The 22,868-nt window shown below is 50.7% G+C and overlaps 1 protein-coding gene across 8 annotated transcripts in view; it reads left to right on the top strand.

Annotated features, from left to right (window-relative positions):
* The window catches only part of Agrn (agrin), a 31,883-nt gene extending 10,347 nt beyond the window's left edge, over positions 1 to 21,536 (top strand). The window contains exons 1-38 of one of the 8 annotated variants that reach the window (XM_051173898.1): positions 914 to 1,131; positions 1,556 to 1,603; positions 7,007 to 7,222; positions 7,296 to 7,520; positions 7,610 to 7,834; positions 8,003 to 8,209; positions 9,203 to 9,421; positions 9,493 to 9,687; positions 9,772 to 9,972; positions 10,055 to 10,203; positions 10,288 to 10,393; positions 11,483 to 11,599; positions 11,679 to 11,843; positions 11,972 to 12,115; positions 12,206 to 12,330; positions 12,404 to 12,509; positions 12,596 to 12,928; positions 13,033 to 13,170; positions 13,596 to 13,723; positions 13,837 to 13,951; positions 14,039 to 14,158; positions 14,275 to 14,598; positions 14,696 to 14,888; positions 15,054 to 15,269; positions 15,659 to 15,888; positions 15,980 to 16,114; positions 16,282 to 16,381; positions 16,467 to 16,631; positions 16,811 to 16,922; positions 17,135 to 17,146; positions 17,371 to 17,487; positions 17,632 to 17,824; positions 17,908 to 17,995; positions 18,182 to 18,205; positions 18,915 to 18,947; positions 19,247 to 19,471; positions 19,758 to 19,861; positions 20,121 to 21,536. In XM_051173898.1, coding sequence (XP_051029855.1) covers positions 984 to 1,131; positions 1,556 to 1,603; positions 7,007 to 7,222; positions 7,296 to 7,520; positions 7,610 to 7,834; positions 8,003 to 8,209; positions 9,203 to 9,421; positions 9,493 to 9,687; positions 9,772 to 9,972; positions 10,055 to 10,203; positions 10,288 to 10,393; positions 11,483 to 11,599; positions 11,679 to 11,843; positions 11,972 to 12,115; positions 12,206 to 12,330; positions 12,404 to 12,509; positions 12,596 to 12,928; positions 13,033 to 13,170; positions 13,596 to 13,723; positions 13,837 to 13,951; positions 14,039 to 14,158; positions 14,275 to 14,598; positions 14,696 to 14,888; positions 15,054 to 15,269; positions 15,659 to 15,888; positions 15,980 to 16,114; positions 16,282 to 16,381; positions 16,467 to 16,631; positions 16,811 to 16,922; positions 17,135 to 17,146; positions 17,371 to 17,487; positions 17,632 to 17,824; positions 17,908 to 17,995; positions 18,182 to 18,205; positions 18,915 to 18,947; positions 19,247 to 19,471; positions 19,758 to 19,861; positions 20,121 to 20,278 — 5,859 coding nt within the window. In that variant the 5' untranslated portion in view covers positions 914 to 983 and the 3' untranslated portion in view covers positions 20,279 to 21,536. Of the gene's footprint in view, positions 1 to 913; positions 1,132 to 1,555; positions 1,604 to 7,006; positions 7,223 to 7,295; positions 7,521 to 7,609; positions 7,835 to 8,002; positions 8,210 to 9,202; positions 9,422 to 9,492; positions 9,688 to 9,771; positions 9,973 to 10,054; positions 10,204 to 10,287; positions 10,394 to 11,482; positions 11,600 to 11,678; positions 11,844 to 11,971; positions 12,116 to 12,205; positions 12,331 to 12,403; positions 12,510 to 12,595; positions 12,929 to 13,032; positions 13,171 to 13,595; positions 13,724 to 13,836; positions 13,952 to 14,038; positions 14,159 to 14,274; positions 14,599 to 14,695; positions 14,889 to 15,053; positions 15,270 to 15,658; positions 15,889 to 15,979; positions 16,115 to 16,281; positions 16,382 to 16,466; positions 16,632 to 16,810; positions 16,923 to 17,134; positions 17,147 to 17,370; positions 17,488 to 17,631; positions 17,825 to 17,907; positions 17,996 to 18,181; positions 18,206 to 18,914; positions 18,948 to 19,246; positions 19,472 to 19,757; positions 19,862 to 20,120 lie in introns of those variants that run through there. The other 7 variants (XM_051173891.1, XM_051173897.1, XM_051173892.1 and 4 more) reach the window with 7 other exon arrangements.
* The last annotated feature ends 1,332 nt before the right edge of the window (positions 21,537 to 22,868 follow it).

The following is a 22,868-nucleotide window of genomic DNA, read 5'->3' as shown; positions in this document are numbered from 1 at the left end:
CTCTGCCTACACAGCAGCCTCAGCTGACCCTCCCACTTGGCTGCCTCCTCAGTAGTATTCACGGGGTGGGGGTCAGGCAATTGCCTCCTCTCTGGGCCCAACCTCTGCTCCCCTATGAACACTTAGCTCACTTTTGCTTCTCCCTTGTTCTCCAATTTCCAGACCCATTGCTCTCCTATCACTTGCCCCTCCCTTGGTCCCTGCCCTCTTACCAGCATCACCACCAACCCTCCCCAAGCTTCTCCCTCTATCCAGAGCTGCTCTGTCCCTTTTGTACGTCTTGCATCCTGGTCTTAATCCACCCCAGCCTCTTTGCTCCCAACTGCGACTCCCTGTGGACGCTAGAGTCTCCAGAGACATCTTCCTTTGTCTATGCTCACCGCCCCCGCCCTCTCGGCTTCCCTCGCCCCTCACTCACTGCCCCAGCCCAGCGAGAACAAGAAGAGCTGCACTGCCTGCCGTCCGCTGTTGCTGCCACCGCCGCTGCCACTGCCACTGCTACTGGAGGTGGGCAGGCGCCTCCGCGATTCTTTATTCTCTCTCCAAAGCCAAGCCGTTGCTCCTCCCGCTGCTGCCATCGTGCTCCCGCCTCTGCTAGGCAGGAGCAGACAGGCCCTGCACCGGCGCCCCTGCTCTCTGGGGCCTTCCCTGCATTTCAGACTCCAGGGGCTACAGAGGACAGCACTGGCTAGTGGGCGGAAGAATTGTAGCCAACAGGGGTTGCCTTGGCTCTCCATCATCGTTTGCCTGCTTCTAAGCTCACATTTGGGATTTCTACTTGGAGAGAATTCTGCTTATCTCCCACCATGATCCTGGAGGGCTGGGGAGGGCCTGGTGCTCCCCCAGCCATAACTGGCTAAACTTTGAGATCACAGCTATCATCTGCTGCTCCAGGGAACCCAGCATGGGGGGAATAGCTCCGAAGAGGCCTAAGGGCACTCCATAAGAAGCCCCACACCCAGGAAGTGGGCTAGAACTGTATCATGCCTCCTCTGCCACTGGAACACAGATCCAGGCAGCAGCCTGGTGCCTCCCTGCTGGTTCGGTACTTCATGATCCCCTGCAACATCTGTTTGATCCTGTTGGCTACTTCAACACTGGGCTTTGCGGTGCTGCTTTTCCTCAGCAACTGTACGTGGCTGCTGGGTGTACCTCGGTTCTGCTTACTGAGTCCTTCGTCTCAGTTACCAAGGGTTTCAGGGCAGAAAGGATCATATCAAATCCAGGGGTTGTTTTAGATGGGGCACATTTTCCTTCTGGGTACTGAATCAGTCACACTGATTTCCTGGGCCTCTTATGCAGAAAACTCTGTGGGAATTGGCAAGGATGCATCAGTACTGGGATTGGGAACAGGCAAGAGCTGGACTTACCCAGAGAAAGCAGGTGGCTGTGAAGTTCGAGGGGCAGAGAAAAGGTCAGGACCTCCTGTGTGTTCTGCCTTGGTCAGTGACCTTCCCAGCCTTGCTGATTAAACTGGAGCCTTGAGGAGTGGTTGTGAGTGAGCAATATACCTGCTCAAAGAGCCTATTTTTCTTTTCTTTTTTTTCTCTTCTAGACAAACCTGGAACCCACTTCACAGCAGCACCTCCTGTGCCTCCTGATGGTGAGTGGTGGTGGTTGGGGCAGGTGGTTGGCACACTGATAATGGGGGTGAAAATGGACAGGGCTACCAGGATTAGGACTGTAGTATGTACACCAGGTATATTTGGAGTAGGAACCTGGACAAGGGAACCTGGATCCTTTCCAGGGAGTCCACAGGGACCTTTAGGTGCTGGCCAGTGCTCCTGAGCAGGACCAGTCGTAGAACCTACAAGTTGAGAGATGAAGTCAGAGGATTTGTGTGAGGTTTAGATGAGCACCAATGGTCTGTTTGTGAAGGGATTCCTTTTCTTTGTCTTTTTCCCTATTCAGGAAAGGGTGGGGCTGGAAACAGAAGCACAGAAGGGAAAAGTGGGCTGGGTAGTGGGGGAGGGCTCAGTAAAGCTTGTGACAGCTGTTTGAAGGCTAGAGGGCCTAGGTCTGCCCCTGGGTTGGGGGAGGAAACAAATGATGGAAGGGACAGGCTGACCTTTTTTATGGCATTGCAGGCTGGGGCCAGCCCTCCCAGAGGGCCTGCTAATGTGTAGGCTTCTGTAACTAAGCTAATGATAAAGAGAAAAGGAACTGAAGGTGTTACAAAAAAAAAAAAAAAAAAAAAAAAAAAAGCTAAGACTAGTAGGGATAGACTGTATCTCAGCTAGTCCAGCCTGGTTCCTTATAGCAAGTGGGGTACAGTTCTTAGCTCTGTTCTTGGTGCCCCTCTACCCCTTCAATTATGCTGCCTGGGCTCCTGACTAATTTTATAGAAGTCATATGCCTGGTGTTATCTTACGAGTGGCAAAGCCATGGTTTCTGGGGATTTTCGTTTGGGATCAGGTGAGACAGGGTCTCTATAAGCAGCCTTGGCTGTCCTAGGATTCACTATGTAGACCAGGCTGGCCTCAAACTCAGAGGTCCTCTTGTCTGTGCCTCTCAAGAACTAGGATTAAAGGTGCATACCACCATGTCCAACCATGGATTCTGTTTTGACCAGGATATGGGTTATGGGGACATTAGGGAATCCTAGGATTGAGGTTGTAGGCATCATTCTGAGAGTAGACCCTGACATTCTCTTTCTGGGTTACATAGATAGTTGGGGTTACTTCCTGGGTCTGGAGAGTAGAAGTACCCTGGCACTGGCAGGGCCTCCCTTCTTCTGTCCTATACTGGGAAGTCAGAGTTAAGGTAGGACTCTCCGGGGGCCTCAGCAGTGTGTAAAACCAGGTAGGGACTTTCTTTGGGAATAGGAAGCCCAGACATCCAAAAGTAGGCATTTGATGCAGATATAAGATATCACAGGGTCTCTCCTACCTTTTGATGGCCAAATGGGGAAAGGCCAATTGCCCTTTACTCCCTGAGTCTATAGTGTTAGCAAGCTGGAAGTGTTCTGTTTGTTTGTTTGTTTGTTTTTGACAAACTTGGCCAATAGGATTTTGGTCTCAAGGGCTGCTAGTTGGACAATGTTGAGGTGTAGTGGGAGTAGAGGCTAATAGTGAGTGATAGGTGCTTCTGACCTAACCCTGAGCTCTGTCTGGTTTTATGGCCCCAAGTCTTGGTCCCTGATACCAGTGTCCTTCCTTGAGCTACTCCCCCAGAGATCTGGAAGGCCCTTTAGAGTCCCAAGCCCAGACTGGGTTGTGGTAAGTTGAGGCTATGCCCCCAGGTGCTTCTGCCTGGGAAGTTATTATTAAGGCAGTAGGACACCACTACATGCTCTATGACCTTCAGTGTTACTAGAGTTGCAGAGATCGTTGACTGGGTTGGTGCCTGATGGTCTGGGAAATTGGAGGAAGTGATTATCACTTCTCCACATTTAATAAAAAAAGAACCATATCACTCCCAGTGGGGTGGGCTGTTAGTAGGTAAGTGTTCTTTGGTATGGTGCATGTGGTTAGGTCTGAGTGTTTATAGACTAGGGGCAAGAGACCTACATACACTCAAGGTAGGCTCAGGAGGAAGAGGTCTTCCTTCTTGGTAATTTCTGCTCCTTCTGAAACCCCCAAAACTCCCAGATGGCTTCTTTCCCTTATACACACTGCATTCCCCACAATTGTTTATGCAGAGCCCTTACTGATATCCAACATTGACTTTGTACACTTTAGACACAGGTCATGGCCACCATACACACAAGTAAATACTCATACCACACATAAATGGACATAAGCAGGTTCATGGGCATCCATCTGTTCCATCTCCAACCTACCAAAGACTAGGAATGAAATTAAATATACTCTCTACCACTGTGGTAGATATCGCATGGAAATACTGCATGGATAGGAAGCTAGGAGGCCATGGAGAAGTTCCACAGGGAATAAGGAGGACACTTATTGGGGGACCAGATATCCATTAGAGACTGTAGACTCATAGGTGCCCAGGTGTGCCACCTATATTTATGAGAGGCAGTGTGGGGAAGTGACCAGGAGCTCAGATGGGGACTAAGTTAAATTCTGGTGTTTATTAGGAATATGGCTTTATCAGGAAACCTCACTGAACCTCTGCTTCCTTTCTTGATAAGTACGCATTGCATGATGATACTTCAGTGGTGGTGCCTGAGGTTCAGAGATGTTAAAATAGCTCTGCTTGGGGGTTGGAGAGATGGCTCAGTGGTTAAGAACACTGATTGTTCTTCCAGAGGTCCTGAGTTCAATTCCCAGCAACCATATGGTGGCTCACAACCATCTATAATGAGATCTGGTGCCCTATTTTGGCCTTCAGGGGATACATGCAGGCAGAATGTTGTATACATAATAAATAAATAAATCTTAAAAACAAACAAAAAACAGCTCTGCTTGCTGTAGTAATGTGCATGTGTGTAATTACTTCATCCATACTTGTCTGCAGGTGGTTTCAGATTGGGCCTGTTCTAACATTTAGTTAAGAAACTTGTCTTGGACCCGGGCAGTGGTGGCGCACACCTTTAATCCCAGCACTCTGAAGGCAGAGACAAGCAGATCTCCGAGTTCAAGGCCAGCCTGGTCTATAGAGCGCATTCCAGGACAGCCAAGGCTTCACAGAGAAACCCTGTCTCAAAACAAAACAAAGCAAAACAAAAAGGAAAAACAGAAAAATGTCTTGGCCATGTGTGGTGGTGATGTGCACTTTTTTATTTTTTATTTATTTATTTTGTTTGTTTTCTGAGATAGGGTTTTTCTGCATAACAGTCCTGGCTGCCCTGAAACTTGCTCTGTAGACTAGGCTGGCCTCCCAACTCACAGACAGAGGTCTTCCTGCCTCTGCCTCTGAATGCTGGGATTAGGTGGTGTGCATTTTTAATCCCAGCACTCAAGAGGGAAAGGCAGGTGGATCACTGAGCATGAGACAGAGCAAGTTCCAGGATAGCCAGGAATATAGAGGGGAAACCCTGTCTCGAAAGAAAGGAAGGAAGGAAGGAAGGAAGGAAGGAAGGAAGGGGAAAAATTGTCTTGAGCTTTTGTGATCTCTTGGTCCTATGGGGAAGGGATACACAATGCACATAAATTTTAATAAAATGGGTATCACCATGGTTTAAAGGATCATTCTTCTTTCTTATTGTTGTTTTGTTGAGACAGACTCTTATAATTGTAGAGCTATGTGTGGGTCTTGGTTGGTGAAGGAATGAATACCTGCCTTTGGCTGTGGATTTGAGACCTGGGGAAAATTGGCTAGGCCAAGTAATCAAATAGAGAGACCCAAGAAGTACAGACACTATCAGTCAGCCAAGGAACTGGGTGCCAGGCACAGACCCAGAGACTGAACCTAGGGGACACCTTGGTCAGTAGCTAGCAATCATCAACTCTTCCTGAGAAAGTACTTATTGAATTTGGTATGAGACCTTTGGGGGGCTTGAGTAAGAAAAAGCCAAATGTGAGGATAGTACAACAGGGAGAGAGAATGCTAAGTGGGAGAGGTGTTATTAGGCATGAAAAGAGACCACTGGTGGACATCATAAATGTTTATTTTGAGACAAGACAGGGAAGGTTATCGGTACTAACAATCCTATTGTAAGCTTTTCCCAGTACTTGTCCAGGGGCCTTTTCTCTTAAGTTTTGCAGACATTGGCAAATCTATAACTCTGATAAGTCCTTACTGTCCCCATTTATAGAAAGGGAAGGGGGTACCAAGGCACAGTATGGGAACACATGGCTCAAAGAGCTGAGGAGGGTAAACACAAACACAAGCAGGTCATAGGGAAGGCAGGTAGAGGTTCCTATAATTTCACTCTTCTCTGGTGGAGGCAAAGCTACCCAAACAAACAAGGGAGGCTGGGCAGGCCATTGCTGTGGCTGTGGCTGGCTTTAGCCCCTAATGCACCCTGTCCTCCTATGAGATATCCAACACTGATTCTGGTTCATTTCTGAGCATGATGTGAGGTAATGATAATTATACCCAATTAAACACTTAGTAGATCTAGATAGCTGTGGCCCTTAAGAGGCCTACCAAGCTCATGGTCATCTTCTCAGAGGGTTCAGTCCCAATGCTGTGCTTAGGAAGGCTTCTCCAATGGGTATCTGAACCTTGAATATATCAGTAGTTACTTTACTTGTGAGCTTGGTGAACACCAGCCCCTTCGCCTAAGCCAGCTTCATAGGCTGCTGTAGAGGTTCAGCAACAATGTGTGAACTGGACATTTTGCAACCCTGAGACAACAATGTCAGAAATCTCTTGCATGAATGGGTGTGTGTGTGGCTGAATACAGGACAAGACTCAGGACTTGAAGGAGGACGTTTTCTGAAGAAAGACAAAAGGGGGTACCTGTGTGATTCCAGAGCCACTGCTAACTTGGTTCTGAGTGGGAAATAGTATAGGATTATAAATAGGAGAAGCTGACTATGGGGACTTTGGAAACTGAGGGAGTAAACAGAGAAGAGTTTGAGAGAGAAAAGAGGTTGGGTCAGGGCAGGATACTGTACTTCTGGGAGGTGAGAGGGGCTACTAGAGAGGCGGTGGGGGAGGGAGCAGTGGAAGATGGAAAGGGTACATGTGAAACAAGATTCCAGACTCCCAGTAGTACATAGTGCCCATCAGGCCTGGAGGAAAGTGATAGAAGTTGGGGGTCCTCAGAAGGTTGTGGAGATGGTCCTTACTGAGAGGTAGCAGGAATCAGGTGGATACAGAAGTGACCCCCAAGAAAGAAACCTAAGATGAGGTTATCCTGAGTTTTGTGGAGTAAAAACAGACAGATGTAACACTCACTGCTGGCTTCCTTCATTCATACCTCTCAATCTCCTCACCCTAAGAGAAGGTTTCCCTTAGGGTAGGGTTGAGCATGTGCATTGCTGTCTGACAGTTGTAGAATGTAGGTGCTTATGTGTTTGGGGTGAGCTTAGTTAGTCATGCGAATACTTATAAATATGAATCTTTCCATGAGATTTGGGCACAAAAGAAAGTGATATTAGGACTATTCCTGGCCAGCCATCTCTTTAATACCCTTCCTCTGGTCTAAACTCAGTATGCAGGGGAATGTTATGTGGCTTTGGTGCTGTGTGTGAACCCAGTGTTGAGGAACCAGGCCAGGCCTCCTGTGTGTGCAAGAAGAATGCCTGCCCTGCTACGGTGGCTCCTGTGTGTGGTTCGGATGCCTCTACCTACAGCAATGAGTGTGAGCTACAGCGTGCACAGTGCAACCAGCAGCGGCGCATCCGCCTACTTCGCCAAGGACCATGTGGTAAGTGAGTGTGGGCTGCGGGGGTGGCGGTGGGTAGTGGAAAACCAGCGTGACTTCACCTGTACACCCACAGGGTCCCGGGATCCCTGTGTCAATGTGACCTGCAGTTTCGGTAGCACCTGTGTACCCTCAGCCGATGGACAAACTGCCTCATGCCTGTGTCCTACTGCCTGCTTTGGGGCCACTGATGGCCCTGTGTGTGGCAGTGATGGTATTGACTACCCTAGTGAGTGCCAGCTGCTGCGTCATGCCTGTACCCACCAGGAGCATGTCTTCAAGAAGTTTGATGGCCCTTGTGGTAAGCAAAGCAATATACATTGCTTCTCACATACATGACTCTTCTATGCTCACTGGTGACAGCTCCTAATTTCTATCCTCGGACCCTAGACCCCTGCCAGGGCAGCATTTCAGACCCGAATCACATCTGCCGGGTGAACCCACGCACACGACACCCAGAGATGCTTCTGCGGCCAGAGACCTGCCCTGCCAAACATGCACCTGTCTGTGGAGATGATGGGGTCACGTATGAAAATGACTGTGTCATGGGCCATATTGGTGCAACCCGTGGCCTGCTTCTCCAGAAATTACGCTCTGGCCAGTGCCAGCCTCGAGGTTGGTGCTCCCAGAGGACTGATCCAGCCCTGCCACTGTGGCTCATTAGGCCCCACTCCTGTATACCTCATGTCTGTACTCACCATGTCAGGTGCCCATGAGTACTCTGTACATGGTTGACAGTTGGGGTGATACTCTGGCCTATCTGATCCCCTTTCCTGTTCCCAGACCAGTGCCCGGAGACCTGCCAGTTCAACTCTGTATGTCTGTCCCGCCGGGGCCGTCCCCACTGCTCCTGTGATCGTGTCATCTGTGATGGGGCTTACAGGCCTGTGTGTGCTCAGAATGGGCACACATATGACAATGACTGTTGGCGCCAACAGGCTGAGTGTCGGCAACAGCATGCTATTCCCCCCAAGCACCAGGGCCCGTGTGGTGAGCAACTTGCGATCCAGCTGGGAATAGCTGATCTTGCACCATTTCTTGTCCCTATCATACACCATTTCCATTCCTTGTCATGTACCTCCTGGGCTCCTGGGCTGGGGTCACTTGGGGAGGGTGCTGGTATGTGGAGGCTGTGAGGAGGGATACTGGGGAACCTAGGAGATGGGACAAAGGCAGCGTGCACTTGGCCTTGCTACACCAGCAGGTCCTCTGGTCCATCGCCACTAGTGTCTGTACTACAGGGGACATAGACTACTTGTACGGGCAGGAATGGATGTGGTACTGGAGATTCCTTGTTCTAGGAAAACAGTGCAGTCCCATGCCTCTTAGAGGTAGATTATAATTTGGGATTTGAGGGACCAGTGGAGAGGGTGGAGGAAATTGGGCAGTGGCCAGAAGGTCCCTTTGGGGCTGTGGGCCTCTATGGCCCTGCCTGACTCTGCTGTCTGTCTTGGTCAGTTCTCTGTCCATTTTTCTTTCTGCATCTGTCTCTTCTTGGTCCTTCCTTCCCTCTCGGCTCCGACTCTTGTGTCTTCCAGCCTGATCTGCTGGCAGGATGAGGTGACGCGCCTGCCCGCCAGGAGCCCACAGCCCGAGGTCTGCCCCCAGCGCGGCTTGGGGGAGTGGCTTGCTACTGCCTGGCCTTCTGGTCCTCAGAGCAAGTTGACAGACACCCTCTTCCCTGTATAGTCTGTGATTGTAGGGTACAGGGTTTTCCCATTCTTGGGGGAAAAGTTTCAACCTCCATGTGCATGATACCCCAGGGCTTGGCTGCTGGTGGTCCAGGGTCTGTGACCTGCTATGGACAATCAGAAACTCATATGTCCCCATCCACCTCTGTTGTGTGTCTGTCCCTTTCTCTGCTGTGTCCTGTGCATCTAGCTATTCCTCTACCATTCCCACCCTGAAGAGGGGCTATTGCGTGGGATTGGGCTTTGTCCACATTTGGAGGAGAATGTGGACTGAGTACCACATCCTCCCCAGACCAGACCCCATCCCCATGCCGTGGAGTGCAGTGTGCATTTGGGGCAATATGCACAGTGAAGAATGGGGAGGCTGTGTGCGAGTGCCAGCAGGTGTGCTCGGGTATCTATGATCCTGTGTGCGGCAACGATGACGTCACTTACGGCAGCGTGTGCGAACTGGAATCCATGGCCTGTGCTCTCAAGCGGGAAATCCGGGTGGCCCACAGAGGACCCTGTGGTCAGTTGTGGGCAAGTCGATTGGGTTGGGAGGAGGCTTGGATCAACATGGTGATAGAGCTTCTTCCCCAGACCGATGTGGGCAGTGCCGTTTCGGATCCCTGTGTGAGATGGAGACTGGACGCTGTGTGTGCCCCACTGAATGTGTGGCCTCAGCCCAGCCTGTATGTGGTTCTGATGGACGCACATATGCTAGTGAATGCGAGCTGCATGTCCACGCCTGTACACACCAGATCAGCCTACATGTGGCCTCAACTGGACACTGCCGTGAGTGGGGCAAGAGGGATAGGCTTCCATGATTCCTGCAATCAGGGAATCACACTTATTTATGCTTCTTATCATCTCCTGTAGAGACCTGTGGAGACACAGTTTGTGCCTTTGGGGCTGTGTGCTCAGCTGGACAGTGTGTATGTCCCCGTTGTGAGCATCCCCCACCTGGCCCTGTGTGTGGCAGTGACGGTGTCACCTACCTCAGTGCCTGTGAGCTACGAGAAGCTGCCTGTCAGCAGCAGGTACAAATTGAGGAGGTCCGTGCAGGGCCATGTGAGCAGGGTAAGCTCAGGTAACTTGTGTGAACCCCTAGACTTCAGTCTCTGATGGAGACTTTACAGATGACTGTTCTCTTTTCCTGCAGCTGAGTGTGGCTCAGGGGGCTCTGGTTCTGGCCAAGATAATGAGTGTGAGCAGGAGCTATGCCGGCAGCATGGTGGTGTCTGGGATGAAGACTCAGAGGATGGGCCATGTGTCTGTGACTTCAGCTGCCAGAGTGTCCTTAGAAGCCCAGTAAGTACTACAGTTTCCCATGGCTCCAGGGTGGGTGCCCTGAGGAGGGGCTCAAGGCTGCTCACATTGACCCCATCCCTCCAGGTGTGTGGCTCAGATGGAATCACCTATAACACTGAGTGTGACCTGAAGAAGGCCCGGTGTGAATCACAGCAGGAACTGTATGTTGCTGCTCAGGGAGCCTGCCGTGGTAAGTGGCTGCACAAAACATGTGGTGGTTTGTTCTACGCATTGTGCTTCTGTTTTCCTGTTTGTGCATGTACTGTGATGCATGACAGAGACATAAGGCTATGGGCATATATACATGCGACTGTAACTTTTATTATTTTTGTTGATAGTCTTTTGTTTTTTTATTTTATTTTGGTTTTCTTTTTTTATTTGAGGCAGTCTTTCTACATAGCCCTAGTTGTTCTGGAACTAGCTATGTAAACCAGGCTGGTCTTAAATTCATAGCTCTGCCTGCTTCCTGCCCCCTTGGGTCCTGGGGTGAAAGGAGCCAGTCCTGGAACTTGCTCTGTGTAGACCAGGCTGGCCTTGAACTCATAGATCCGCCTGCCTCTGCCTCCCGAGAAGCACTGGCTTTCCAAATGGAGGCCACAGGGAACAAGAGGGGAACCCACTAGGTACTTTTGCTCTTGTAGAAAGGAAATTGATGGCCAGGTGGTGGTGGTGCATGCTTTAATCACAGCACTTGGGAGGCAGATGCAGGTGGATCTTTGAGAGTTCAAGGCCAACCTGGTCTACAGAACTAGTTCCAGATAGCTAGGGCTGTTGTTACACAGAGAAAACCTGTCTTGAAAAACCCGAAAAGGGAAAAAAAAAATAAAGAAAGAAAGAAAAGAAATTGATGACAGGCTGGGATTAGTGGCTCATGTCTTTAATCTCAGAGGCAGACAGATTTCTGAGTTCGAGGCCAGCCTACAGAGCAAGTTCTAAGACAGCCAGGGCTACAAAGAGAAACCCTGCTTCAAAATAAAGGAAGGAAGGAAGGAAGGAAGGAAGGAAGGAAGGAAGGAAGGAAGGAAGGAAGGAAGGAAGGAGAGAGGCTGTGCTGATTCTTATGTTTATACATGGACGCAGACACATTTACTATGTGTCTTTATATGTGATATGCTGATTTCACATATGACAGCCCCAAATTTTTAGTTCTGAGTAGGAATTAATGTCAAGAGGGATGAGTCATATGGCCAGAATTGCTAAGACAGAATAATTGGGTTTAAGATAAACAATCATCAAACAATGTTACATCAAATCTGAACTCCTGTGCACCTCTCCTCAGGCCCTACCTTGGCTCCACTGCTACCTATGGCCCTCCCACACTGTGCCCAAACCCCCTATGGCTGCTGCCAAGACAATGTCACTGCTGCCCAGGGTGTAGGCTTCGCTGGCTGTCCAAGTGAGTACCTGACCCCAGCCCTGACCATGTTCTGATAGGGATGTATAGCTTCTGTGACCAGTGCTTTCTCCTCTTGTAGGTACCTGCCATTGCAACCCACATGGCTCCTACAGTGGCACCTGTGACCCAGCCACAGGCCAATGTTCCTGCCGACCAGGTGTGGGAGGCCTCAAGTGTGATCGCTGTGAGCCTGGCTTCTGGAACTTCCGTGGCATTGTCACTGATGGCCGTAGTGGTTGTACTCGTGAGTAACAGAGCTCCAAGCACTCCTGTCTGTCCACTGCTCATGTCTTGGCCTGACCAATACCTGGTAGGGCTCTTGGGCAGTGGGGAGCTTACCCAAACTATAGATTTTTCCTCCCACCCCCCTAGCCTGCAGCTGTGACCCTCGGGGTGCCGTGAGAGATGACTGTGAGCAGATGACTGGGCTGTGTTCCTGTAGGCCAGGTGTGGCTGGTCCCAAGTGTGGACAGTGTCCAGACGGTCAAACCCTGGGCCAAACTGGCTGTGAAGCAGGTGAGGGCAGGGACTAGTGCTGACCCCAAGACTCCCTGTGTTGAGGGTGGGAGTACTTGAGTTGGAAGGGATCTTTTATACCTACTCCAGATTCCATGACACCTGTGACTTGTGTGGAGATACACTGTGAGTTTGGTGCCTCTTGCGTAGAGGAGGCCGGATTTGCCCGCTGTGTCTGCCCAACCCTCACATGTCCAGAGGCTAACTCTACCAAGGTAAGGAGTGGAATATGTGGAGAGTGATGGGGGTGAGGAGGCTTTTTCTAAGCATTCTTTCCCTGTACTCCAGGTCTGTGGATCAGATGGTGTCACATATGGCAATGAATGCCAGCTAAAGACTATTGCTTGTCGTCAGGGTCTGGACATCTCCATTCAGAGTCTTGGCCCATGCCAGGGTAAGGACTTTGAACAACTACCTAGAACAAACCAGAAGAACTTGACCCTGTCTAGGCTCCAGCCCCTAACATCCCTCTTTTTGCAGAGATGGTTGCTCCTGGAACTTCCCCAGCACCTGCATCTCTGACCACCCCAAGGCATGTCCTGAGCAAGGCATTGCCATCCCCTCACAGTGGCCTTCCTCTGGCTCCCAGTAGTACCACCCGTGGTTGGCCTACCCCGCTACCCACATCACGACCTCAGACCACAGTCAGCATCCCCAGGAGCACTGCATGGCCTGTGTTGACTATGCCTCCAACGGCGCCCACTGATGTAACCAGTCTCGCCACATCGGTTTTCAGCGAATCTGGCAGCACCAATGGGAGTGGCGATGAGGAGCTGAGCGGAGATGAGGAGGCCAGTGGGGGCGGGTCTGGGGGTGAGCAGGGCCTCATGGGCATGTGGGCAGGTCTGAGGGTGATGTGGGGATAGAGCCCACAAGTGGCTCCTACCCAGGGCTATGCTTAGACTACATTTCCCCAGGACTCGAGCCCTCTGTGGGCAGCATTGTGGTGACCCATGGGCCACCCATTGAGAGGGCTTCCTGCTACAACTCACCTTTGGGCTGCTGTTCAGATGGCAAGACACCCTCACTGGACTCAGAAGGCTCCAACTGTCCTGGTAAGTGGACAACAGGGAAGGGGGTGAGCTTGAGGAACAGCATAAACATACCAGGAGTACTGTCTTCATCTTGTGGCAGCAGGTCGGTATAAGGTTATAGTATTCTGGCCCCAGCACTTGAGTGTGTGGGGGTTTGGAGATTTGGCACACACATGCACTCTGGTCTCAGCCACTGAGTATGCATTTGTGCCAAGGACCTTATACCTAACCCATCTTTCTCCTTGCAAGCCAGCTTGGGGCACCTGCTCCTAGGAATTGCCTGGTAACTGACACCAGCCCTCCCTGGGGTCCCCACTCACTAACCCCATGATCATCTGACTAACATCCCTGCTCTGCACCCCACATGGCTTGCTGTAGAGCTTGCTTCTGTGGCTGCCTAGGAGGCTAGATGGTATTGGCAGGGCCTCACTGCCCCTCCCCCACAGCTACCAAGGCATTCCAGGGAGTGCTGGAGCTTGAGGGGGTCGAGGGACAGGAGCTGTTCTACACACCTGAGATGGCTGACCCCAAGTCAGAGTTGTTTGGGGAGACTGCAAGGAGCATTGAAAGCACGGTATGAGGGTTTGTGGGGTGTCCATTTAGTACAGACCTAGATGACTGGCTCAAGTGAACAATCTTAACTGTTTTAGACAGTATCTACTGCCCTCACCCATTACTTACCCACAGCTGGACGACCTATTCCGGAATTCAGACGTCAAGAAGGACTTCTGGAGTGTCCACCTACGGGACCTGGGGCCTGGCAAATTAGTCCGTGCTGTTGTGGATGTTCACTTTGACCCTAGTAAGCTCCTGTTCTCCTCATGGGAGATGATGGGTATGGACTACATGGAGCAAGATCATGTTCAGGACCCTCTCTCTCTCTCCTTAGCCACAACCTTCCAGGCACCAGATGTAGGCCGGGCCTTGCTCCGACAGATCCAGGTATCCAGGCCATGGGCCTTGGCAGTGAGAAGGCCTCTGCAGGAGCATGTGCGATTCTTGGACTTTGGTGAGTGCAAAGTTAGACCTCATCTTGCTTGACCTCCCCTCCAGCCTCCATACCTCAACAATACTTTTCATGCTTCGTGCCCTTCATACCTATTTAACACTTATCTTTCCCTGCAGACTGGTTCCCCACTTTCTTTACGGGAGCTGCCACAGCCAGAGCCACCACTGTGAGCCGACTGCTTGCCTCTGCTGTCACCCCACGAGTCTACCCCAGTCACACTAGCTGGCCTATTGGCAGAACCACAGCACCACTAACTACACGACGGCCACCTACAACTGCCCCCAGCACTGACCATCATCAGACCCCAGGCCCTCAACAACCCCCGAAGTCCTGTGATTCCCAGCCTTGCCTCCATGGAGGCACCTGCCAGGACCAGGATTCCGGCAAGGGCTTCACGTGCAGTTGCACCGCAGGCAGGGGTGGCACTGTCTGTGAGGAGGGTAAGATTACTCGATGCCAGAGGGCTCGGGGATATGGCCAGAGGGTGAAGCAGAGTCTCGGGCACTCCTGTAACTTAGCTCTATCTGTTCCCTGCAGTACAATTCCCCTCTGTGCCAGCTTTCAAAGGCCACTCCTTCTTGGCCTTCCCCACCCTCCGAGCTTACCACACACTACGTTTGGCACTGGAATTCCGGGCACTGGAGACTAAGGGATTGTTACTCTACAATGGCAATGCACATGGCAAGGACTTCCTAGCTCTGGCTCTGCTGGATGGGCATGTACAGTTCAGGTGGGCATGGTGGATAGGCATGGCTTCTGTAGGTCAGATGGACTGTACAGTGGCAGAGATCAATCCAGACCTGATCTATAGGGGGTGAAGTCTTGGGTGAGATGACATAGGCCAGGCTTGTGGTAAGCCTAGACCAACATCCTAAGCACCTGCTCTCATGTCCAGGTTTGACACAGGCTCAGGGCCAGCAGTACTTACCAGCTCAGTGCCAGTGGAACCAGGACGATGGCACCGCCTAGAATTGTCACGGCATTGGCGGCATGGGACACTTTCTGTGGATGGCGAGGCTCCTGTTGTGGGTGAAAGTCCCAGTGGCACTGATGGCCTCAACCTGGACACAAACCTCTTTGTGGGTGGTGTCCCAGAAGAACAGGCTGCCATGTGAGCAAAAATAGGCTGGGACTGTCTGGGCTCCTGGTCTTTGACTCTGAGTAACAATTGATGGGTGATAAAGGTATGGGTGTGGATGGTAGTTATGACTTTGGCCTCAACCCAGCCTCTGACCCTCCACCAGTTCCTGCTGTGCTATCTGTGGTAGCAAGCCTTTGATGGAACCTCTGAAGATGGCTATCCCTGACCTTCAGCCCTGACCCTTGACCCTCATCCCTACCTTCTGATTCTGTCTTGTTTATGGAACTGGCCACCCTGTGAACACAATAAGGAGAGTAGGCATAGGGGTACCCCTGATCCCTAGCCCTAGTATATGGAGCATGTTAAAATACAGCTGGTTGTGAGATGATGCCTCTGATTCTGACCCTTCCTGATGTCAGGGTGCTTGATCGGACCTCTGTGGGCATCGGCCTGAAAGGATGCATTCGTATGCTGGACATCAACAACCAGCAGTTGGAGCTTAGCAACTGGCAGGAGGCTGTGGTCCTAAGCTCTGGCGTGGAAAAATGTGGAGACCACCCCTGCTTGCCTAGCCCCTGCCATGGTGGGGCCCCGTGCCAGGCATTGGAGGCTGGCATGTTCTTCTGTCAATGCCCACCTGGCCGCTTTGGTGAGAACTAGCCTGGTGCCTGGGATGGTGTCTAGGTGTTATGGGAAGAGTCTTCATGTTTCCCTGGAACCCCTACCCCATCTCCCCTCAGGCCCAACTTGTGCAGATGAAAAGAGCCCCTGCCAGCCAAACCCCTGCCACGGGGCAGCCCCCTGCCGTGTGCTTTCCAGGGGTGGGGTCAAGTGTGAGTGCCCTCTGGGACGAGGAGGTGCTTTTTGCCAGACAGGTAAGGTCAAAGAGATGCTGGGGAATGATGAGTGGTTACAGTCAAATTTTTGGGTTGGTTTGGGGTCTGTTGTACCATCTGGTTAGGGTTGTATTTGATCATTTAGACACTGTAGGAGGGAAACCAGGGCCTGCAATCCTGTTTGACATCTGTTTGGCTCTTTATAGTCCTGGAGACTGGTGCTGGCTCCCGGCCCTTCCTGGCTGACTTTAGTGGCTTCTCCTACCTGGAACTAAAAGGCTTGCACACCTTCGAGAGAGACCTGGGGTTAGTAGGACAGGAGGATTAAGGGAAGGGAGCCAGCCTGATGATGAGACAGTGATACACTCCCACAACCCCCGCATGACCCCAGGGAGAAGATGGCACTGGAGATGGTGTTCTTGGCTCGTGGGGCCAGTGGCTTACTCCTCTACAATGGGCAAAAGACAGATGGCAAGGGGGACTTTGTGTCCCTGGCCCTGCATAACCAGCACCTGGAGTTCCGCTATGACCTTGGCAAGGGGGCTGCAGTCATCAGGTGAGCATATTGGGAACTAGACTGGGCGTTAGCTAGGGTTGTCCCCGGACCATTTGCACAGATCACACTGCAGACCTAAAAATACTACCTGATTTTGGGATGTCAGTGTATGTACCAGGGATATATGACCTGGCCCCTGGGTGAACAGAGCCCAGAGCCTATTCATACTTTTTTTGCAGGAGCAAGGAACCTATAGCCCTGGGTACCTGGATCAGAGTATCCCTGGAACGAAATGGCCGCAAGGGTGCCCTTCGAGTGGGTGATGGACCCCGTGTGCTAGGGGAGTCTCCGGTGAGTGTTCAGGGCTTGAGGAAGGTCCAGACCTCCCACACCCTATTCCCACCACTTCCCTTCCTCCTCCCTGGGGGCCTCATAGCCCCCAATAGCCACCTCTCACATAACTGTTTTCTCTGTCTGCCCTGTGCCTCCGTCTGTCTCCTTTCTGCCCCCACTGCTCTCTGGCTCTTGCTCTGCAACTCCCCTACCTGCTCTCCGGATGTCAGAAATCCCGCAAGGTACTGTTGGCTTCTTACCCAACCCATCATCTCTTGTACCCATTCCTAGAGTAGCCTTTTCCCACTAAGGTCCATGTCTTTCATTTCTGTGTTATTAATCCTGCCTCCTAGATAGTGAGGGGTGGATGTGGGACATCAAGCAATTGGGCATATTGACCTGGGACTTGGGTGGATCATACATGACCTTGGATCATACATGACCTTTTACCCCATGCCTCCTATAGGTGCCTCACACCATGCTCAACCTCAAGGAGCCCCTCTATGTTGGAGGAGCACCTGACTTCAGCAAGCTGGCCCGGGGAGCTGCAGTGTCCTCTGGCTTTGATGGTGCCATCCAGCTGGTATGGGGGCGGCTACTAGCCCGGGTTCTCCACAGTGGGATGGAGAAGGGCCACTGTATATATGGATTCTGTCCCAGGTGATGGCTGTCTCATCAGAGAATGTAGCAGATATGATACAGGCACTCCCTGCTCTCTCCTCTTCAGGTGTCGCTAAGTGGCCACCAGCTGCTGACTCAGGAGCATGTATTGCGGGCAGTGGACGTCTCACCTTTTGCAGACCACCCTTGTACCCAGGCCTCAGGCAACCCCTGCCTTAATGGGGGTTCATGTGTCCCGAGAGAAGCAACTTATGAATGCCTGTGTCCCGGGGGCTTCTCTGGGGTGCACTGCGAGAAGGGTGAGCACTGGCAGCCAGGGGCTGAGACTTGACATGGCCTGGAGTTCTCACCTGAGGCCCATTTCATCCCATCTGTCTCCCAGGGCTAGTTGAGAAGTCAGTGGGGGACCTAGAAACACTGGCCTTTGATGGGCGGACCTACATCGAATACCTCAATGCCGTGATTGAGAGGTAACATGCAGTCAGGAGCCCCATGCTCCCTCCACCCTCAGCTGTCTTGTCTGGTCCTGTCTGTGCATGCCATTCAGGGTAGAGGTGTTAGATTCTCCATATCCCTCTCAGCTCTGGCCAGGAGGGAAGGCCTAGAATCTACCCTACCCCCTTCATTCTCACTATCTCTGTCTCTTTGTTTGCAAGCGAGCTGACCAATGAGATCCCACCGTAAGTAGGCCCTTGGCTCTACTCATACATTGGCACTCACTCATATCCATGCTTTGCTCCTCGAATTACAATCTTGAACCCCACTAAAGGTGGAATTTCTATCATGGATGGAGGATGGCACTGGGGCCTGTTTGTATACTGTCAGGCCCAGCTTTCTACCTTGGATACACTTGCCCAGGACCGTCACCCACCACTGAGGCTCCAGTGCAAGTGTGATTTTTGTGCTTGTGTATACATGTATACATGTTTCTGTGTGTAGTTATGTACTTGGGTGTGTATCTGATTTGTGGATATATATGTATATATTATATCTACATATGCCCATATGTGCATGCAAAGTGTGAATGTGAGTATGTGTAGATGTATATACATATATGAAAATATATATTTTGTGTGTGTGTGTGTGTTTGTATGCACAGACAAGGTCATGTACGTGCTAGGGCATCTCCATGGCTGCTGTCATCAGAAGAGCCTTTGTGTTCATCCCATATCACCAATGCCTTTCTCCTTGAACTACCCACTAGGGCATGTACCCAACATATGTATTACATAAATGTCACTGCCAAAGCCCTTTGTGGGAAGGGCCCTTGATACCCTGGAGTTATGCTTGCTCTTCCTCTCATCTGCACATGTTGACAAAGGGGATTTTGGCCTACATTCAGCCTGTCTTGTCTCCTGCTTACTGCTTCCCTCTCTTCCTGCTTCTAAGCCCTGAAACTCTGGATTCCGGGGCCCTTTTCAGGTAAGCACATGGCAGCACCCGAGAGACCCAGCACATTACCTTGCCATGTGCCTGCCTCTTATCTGCCATCTCTCCAGTCAGCTTTGTCTAGTTGACCATGTCTTCCCTCTCTCCTTTGTCTCACTGTTGGTGTAGCACCCCACCTACCCCTGCCCATCCAGCTGCCTGTGTCTAATCACCAGCTTCTGGTCTCGATGGTAGTAGCTCAAGCTTTTGTGCTATAACAACACCCATACCTACCCTACCCCCGTTACCTACCCCCCTCCTGGAAGCCCTTGACCCATCCTTTCACCTTTCAGTGAGAAGGCACTACAGAGCAACCACTTTGAACTGAGTTTGCGCACTGAGGCCACTCAGGGGCTAATACTGTGGAGTGGCAAAGCCACAGAACGTGCAGACTACGTGGCTCTGGCCATTGTGGATGGACACCTGCAGCTGAGCTATGACTTAGGTTCCCAGCCAGTTGTGCTGCGCTCCACTGTGAAGATTAACACCAACCGCTGGCTTCGAGTCAGGGCTCACAGGTCAGTGGGGCCCACTGAGAATAACAGCAGGTAGTGGCTGAACTTACTTATCTGGGTCATACCCAGTCACTAATGGTCACTGGCAGCCTGACTCAAGGTCTGTTAATGAGAAGAAAAGGAGGGAGCAACAAAGACAGAGGAGAGGCAATGAATCACTGGCCCAGAAGAACATACAGTGTCATTCCCAGGGTGTAGTATCTACAAGGCATGTGAAACAGAAAATGTGGAGGCTAGGTCCTAGCGGAAGGAGGGAACTCTTGACAACTTTGCCCCATCCATCCCCTAGGGAACAGAGAGAAGGTTCTCTTCAGGTGGGCAATGAGGCCCCTGTGACTGGCTCTTCCCCGTTGGGTGCCACACAGCTGGACACAGATGGAACCCTGTGGCTGGGTGAGTGTTTGGAGATAGCCAGGGGAGGGGACACCCAAGGATTTCAAACCATCTGAGGGATAGACTGTCCTAGAGCTGATACCCAAATCAACCCCATCTGAATAATAGATGGGCTAGCCAGGGTAGGGTAGCACCCTTTTCTTCATTAGATCTTAGGCTATGGGGATTTGTGTTCATTGTAGTACCCCACTGGTATTCAAGTGCTGGTGGGCCCCATATGTTGGCATCACTGCCTGCTGATCTACTATCTATCCTGTAGGAGGCTTGCAGAAGCTGCCAGTGGGACAGGCTCTACCCAAGGCCTATGGCACAGGTTTTGTGGGCTGTCTACGGGACGTGGTAGTAGGCCATCGCCAGCTGCACCTGCTGGAAGACGCTGTCACCAAACCAGAACTAAGGCCCTGCCCTACTCCCTGAGCTACCACCAGAGCTACCACCCTCCCTACTGTAATTATTTTTTTATTTTTGTAAACTTGTTGCTTTTTTTTTTATATATGATTTTCTTGCCTGTACCTTGGCCAGGATTGCTGGCCTGGCCTCATTTCCGTCCAGGCAGCTGTGCTGCAGAAACAAAGTGGTGCTGAGGGACACATAAGTAGACCATGGCAACCTAGAGCCCTGGGCTTTGAAGGCAGCCTTAGGACACACTCCTCTGCCTAAGGTAACATGCCGCCTCAGCCCCTTGCACTGTATGTTCCTACCTGTCCGTTTGTTTTGGTCTTTTGGGTCTCCTGGTAAGCCCTATTCCCGTGTCATTAATGTTTTATTGGACGAGAACTGTGTCCCTGAGCAGGAGGGGGCTGTTGGGGCTGAAGGGGTCCTTCATTAGAGCAAGTACCATTTGGTCCTTTATAGGTCCCCACTTAAGCTGCTCTCCTGCATGTGCTGAGGGCCAGCCTCATCCCAGGCTAGCCTGGACCCCTTGTGCTCCCTGTACCAATACTGTGATTTAGAAAAAATGTTAATATCGGGGTATCATTTTACTTACCCCAAATGTGTCTGCCTGTCCCAGGATGCTGGAAACAAGCCAATATCCATTTAAATTGTCTTGATTGACCTTCAGCTGGCCCTACCTACCTACCCAGCCACTCTGGACATGGCCATCTTTCCCTAAACACCAGTCCACTTAAGAGCCCCCTAAAAGGGAGTGGGCCACTATGGGATGTGGTTGACTTCCATTGCTTACCTGCCTGAGCAGTCAGTTACATCTGTCTCTCAAAGGATATCTAAGCCAGACTTCTAACCATATTCTTCAAGCATTGATTTTACTTGATTTCTAATGTGGAAGTGTTGTCATTCCTGTTTTAACTCAAGAGCAACCATATATTGGTTCAATGTGAGGGAAACCCTCAGTCAGTCCGTTGTAAGGGTAGACATCCTTGTCTTAGTGACAGTTATCTGCCCAATTTCCAGCCAAGGGCAAATACAGAGGTAGCAGAGATGGCTGTAGAGCCCAAAATGCCTTAAACTGCAGCAACCATCTGTTTCTCCACTTCCTGACCTTAATGTGCCACACAATCGTCTTGGGAGAAAGACCAGACAGATCTGGGATGGGGGCAGCCTGACCTTTTTCCTGCTGTGGTGGGAGCTGGAGGGAGCTGCATGGTATCTTGTTACTAACTCCAGTATGTGTCTATGTCAAATACATAAAATAAAGTGTGAAAACTTTAAATAGGGACGTGTTTGTACTTACCAGCAGCCTGATGGCTTCTTACTTAGATTCATGAGGCATAGACTTCAAGCTCTCCTGTCTCTGGATGGAGAAAGTAGAACCTGAACTGGGAATCCATGGCTCCTTTTGGCTGAGGTGCCTTATGTGGTGGACATGCATACTTCTGGAAGCAGGATGAGCGTGTGTGAAAGCTAACTAAAAAGCCACTATCCCTAGGCAACAGGGTACAGTGCTTCTCTCTGTGTGTGCATGTATTAATCTGAATATAGGGAAGGGAGCTAGTTGTTGCATTGAGAACAAAACCAGGCATATGGGGTGAGAATGCCTTGGTGGAAATATGTGAGCTAGAATAGTAGGCTGCAGCCCCTTTATCTGGCTTTATCATACACATGATGGAAAACACTAACTAGAAAGCCCTCCCTGAGAAGAAAATTGTATCTATATCTATACAGATATAGATATATATCACTGACACCCCCCTCCAAAAAAAGATATAAAGTAGGTGTAGCATGATAAATAAAAGACCCAGAGAAAGATATTGGGATTCAAGCTTCAAGATGGAGATCAGAGAAGCAAAGCAGCCAAGCTAGTAGATCTTACCTCTACTCAACTGAAATGACAATCCTGTCTCCACAAATCCTGAGGCAACACACTCTGAATCCCTGTCTCCTCCTTTTATTGCTTTCTCTGCCCAGCCATATCACACCTATCTCCACCTCCTTAGTGTTAGGATCAAAGGCATGAACTCTGTTACCCTGCACTCTTATGTAGGTCAGGATGGCCTTCAACTGAGCCATCTGCCTGCCTTCCAAGTCCTGGGATTAAAGGTGTGTGTCACCACTGTCTAGTTTCTATAGCTAACATTTGTGGCTGACTTTGCAAACTGATCTTCAGTGGCTCTATTATTAGATCATAAACAATATATCACAAGTAGGAACTCTCCAAAGTATTGAGGATTCTCCTAAGAGCAGGAAGAAAAAAGGTTGTGCAGCTGGCTCAGTGGTTCATTGAACTGTGACTTTAAAAGTAAGCTATTCTGATTCTGTGTTAATAGAAGAACACCCCCTGTCCTACCTAGTCAGTGTTCTATTGCTATGGAAAGACAGCATGACCATAGCAACTCTGTTTGTTTGTTTGTTTGTTTGTTTGTTGAAGACAGGGTTTCTCTGTGTCACCCTGGCTATCCTGGAACTCACTCTGTAGAGCAGGCTGGCCTCAAACTCAAGAGATTTGCCTCCCTAGTGCTGGGACAAAAGGCATGCACCACTACCACCCAGCCACTGCAACTTTTAGAGAAAGCGTTTAATTGGGGCTTGTTTACAGTTTCAGAGGTTT

The sequence above is a fragment of the Phodopus roborovskii genome, unplaced genomic scaffold, assembly GCF_943737965.1.
Source record: "Phodopus roborovskii unplaced genomic scaffold, PHOROB, whole genome shotgun sequence".
Lineage (NCBI taxonomy): Eukaryota > Metazoa > Chordata > Mammalia > Rodentia > Cricetidae > Phodopus > Phodopus roborovskii.
This window is presented reverse-complemented; position numbering and strand designations above follow the sequence as displayed.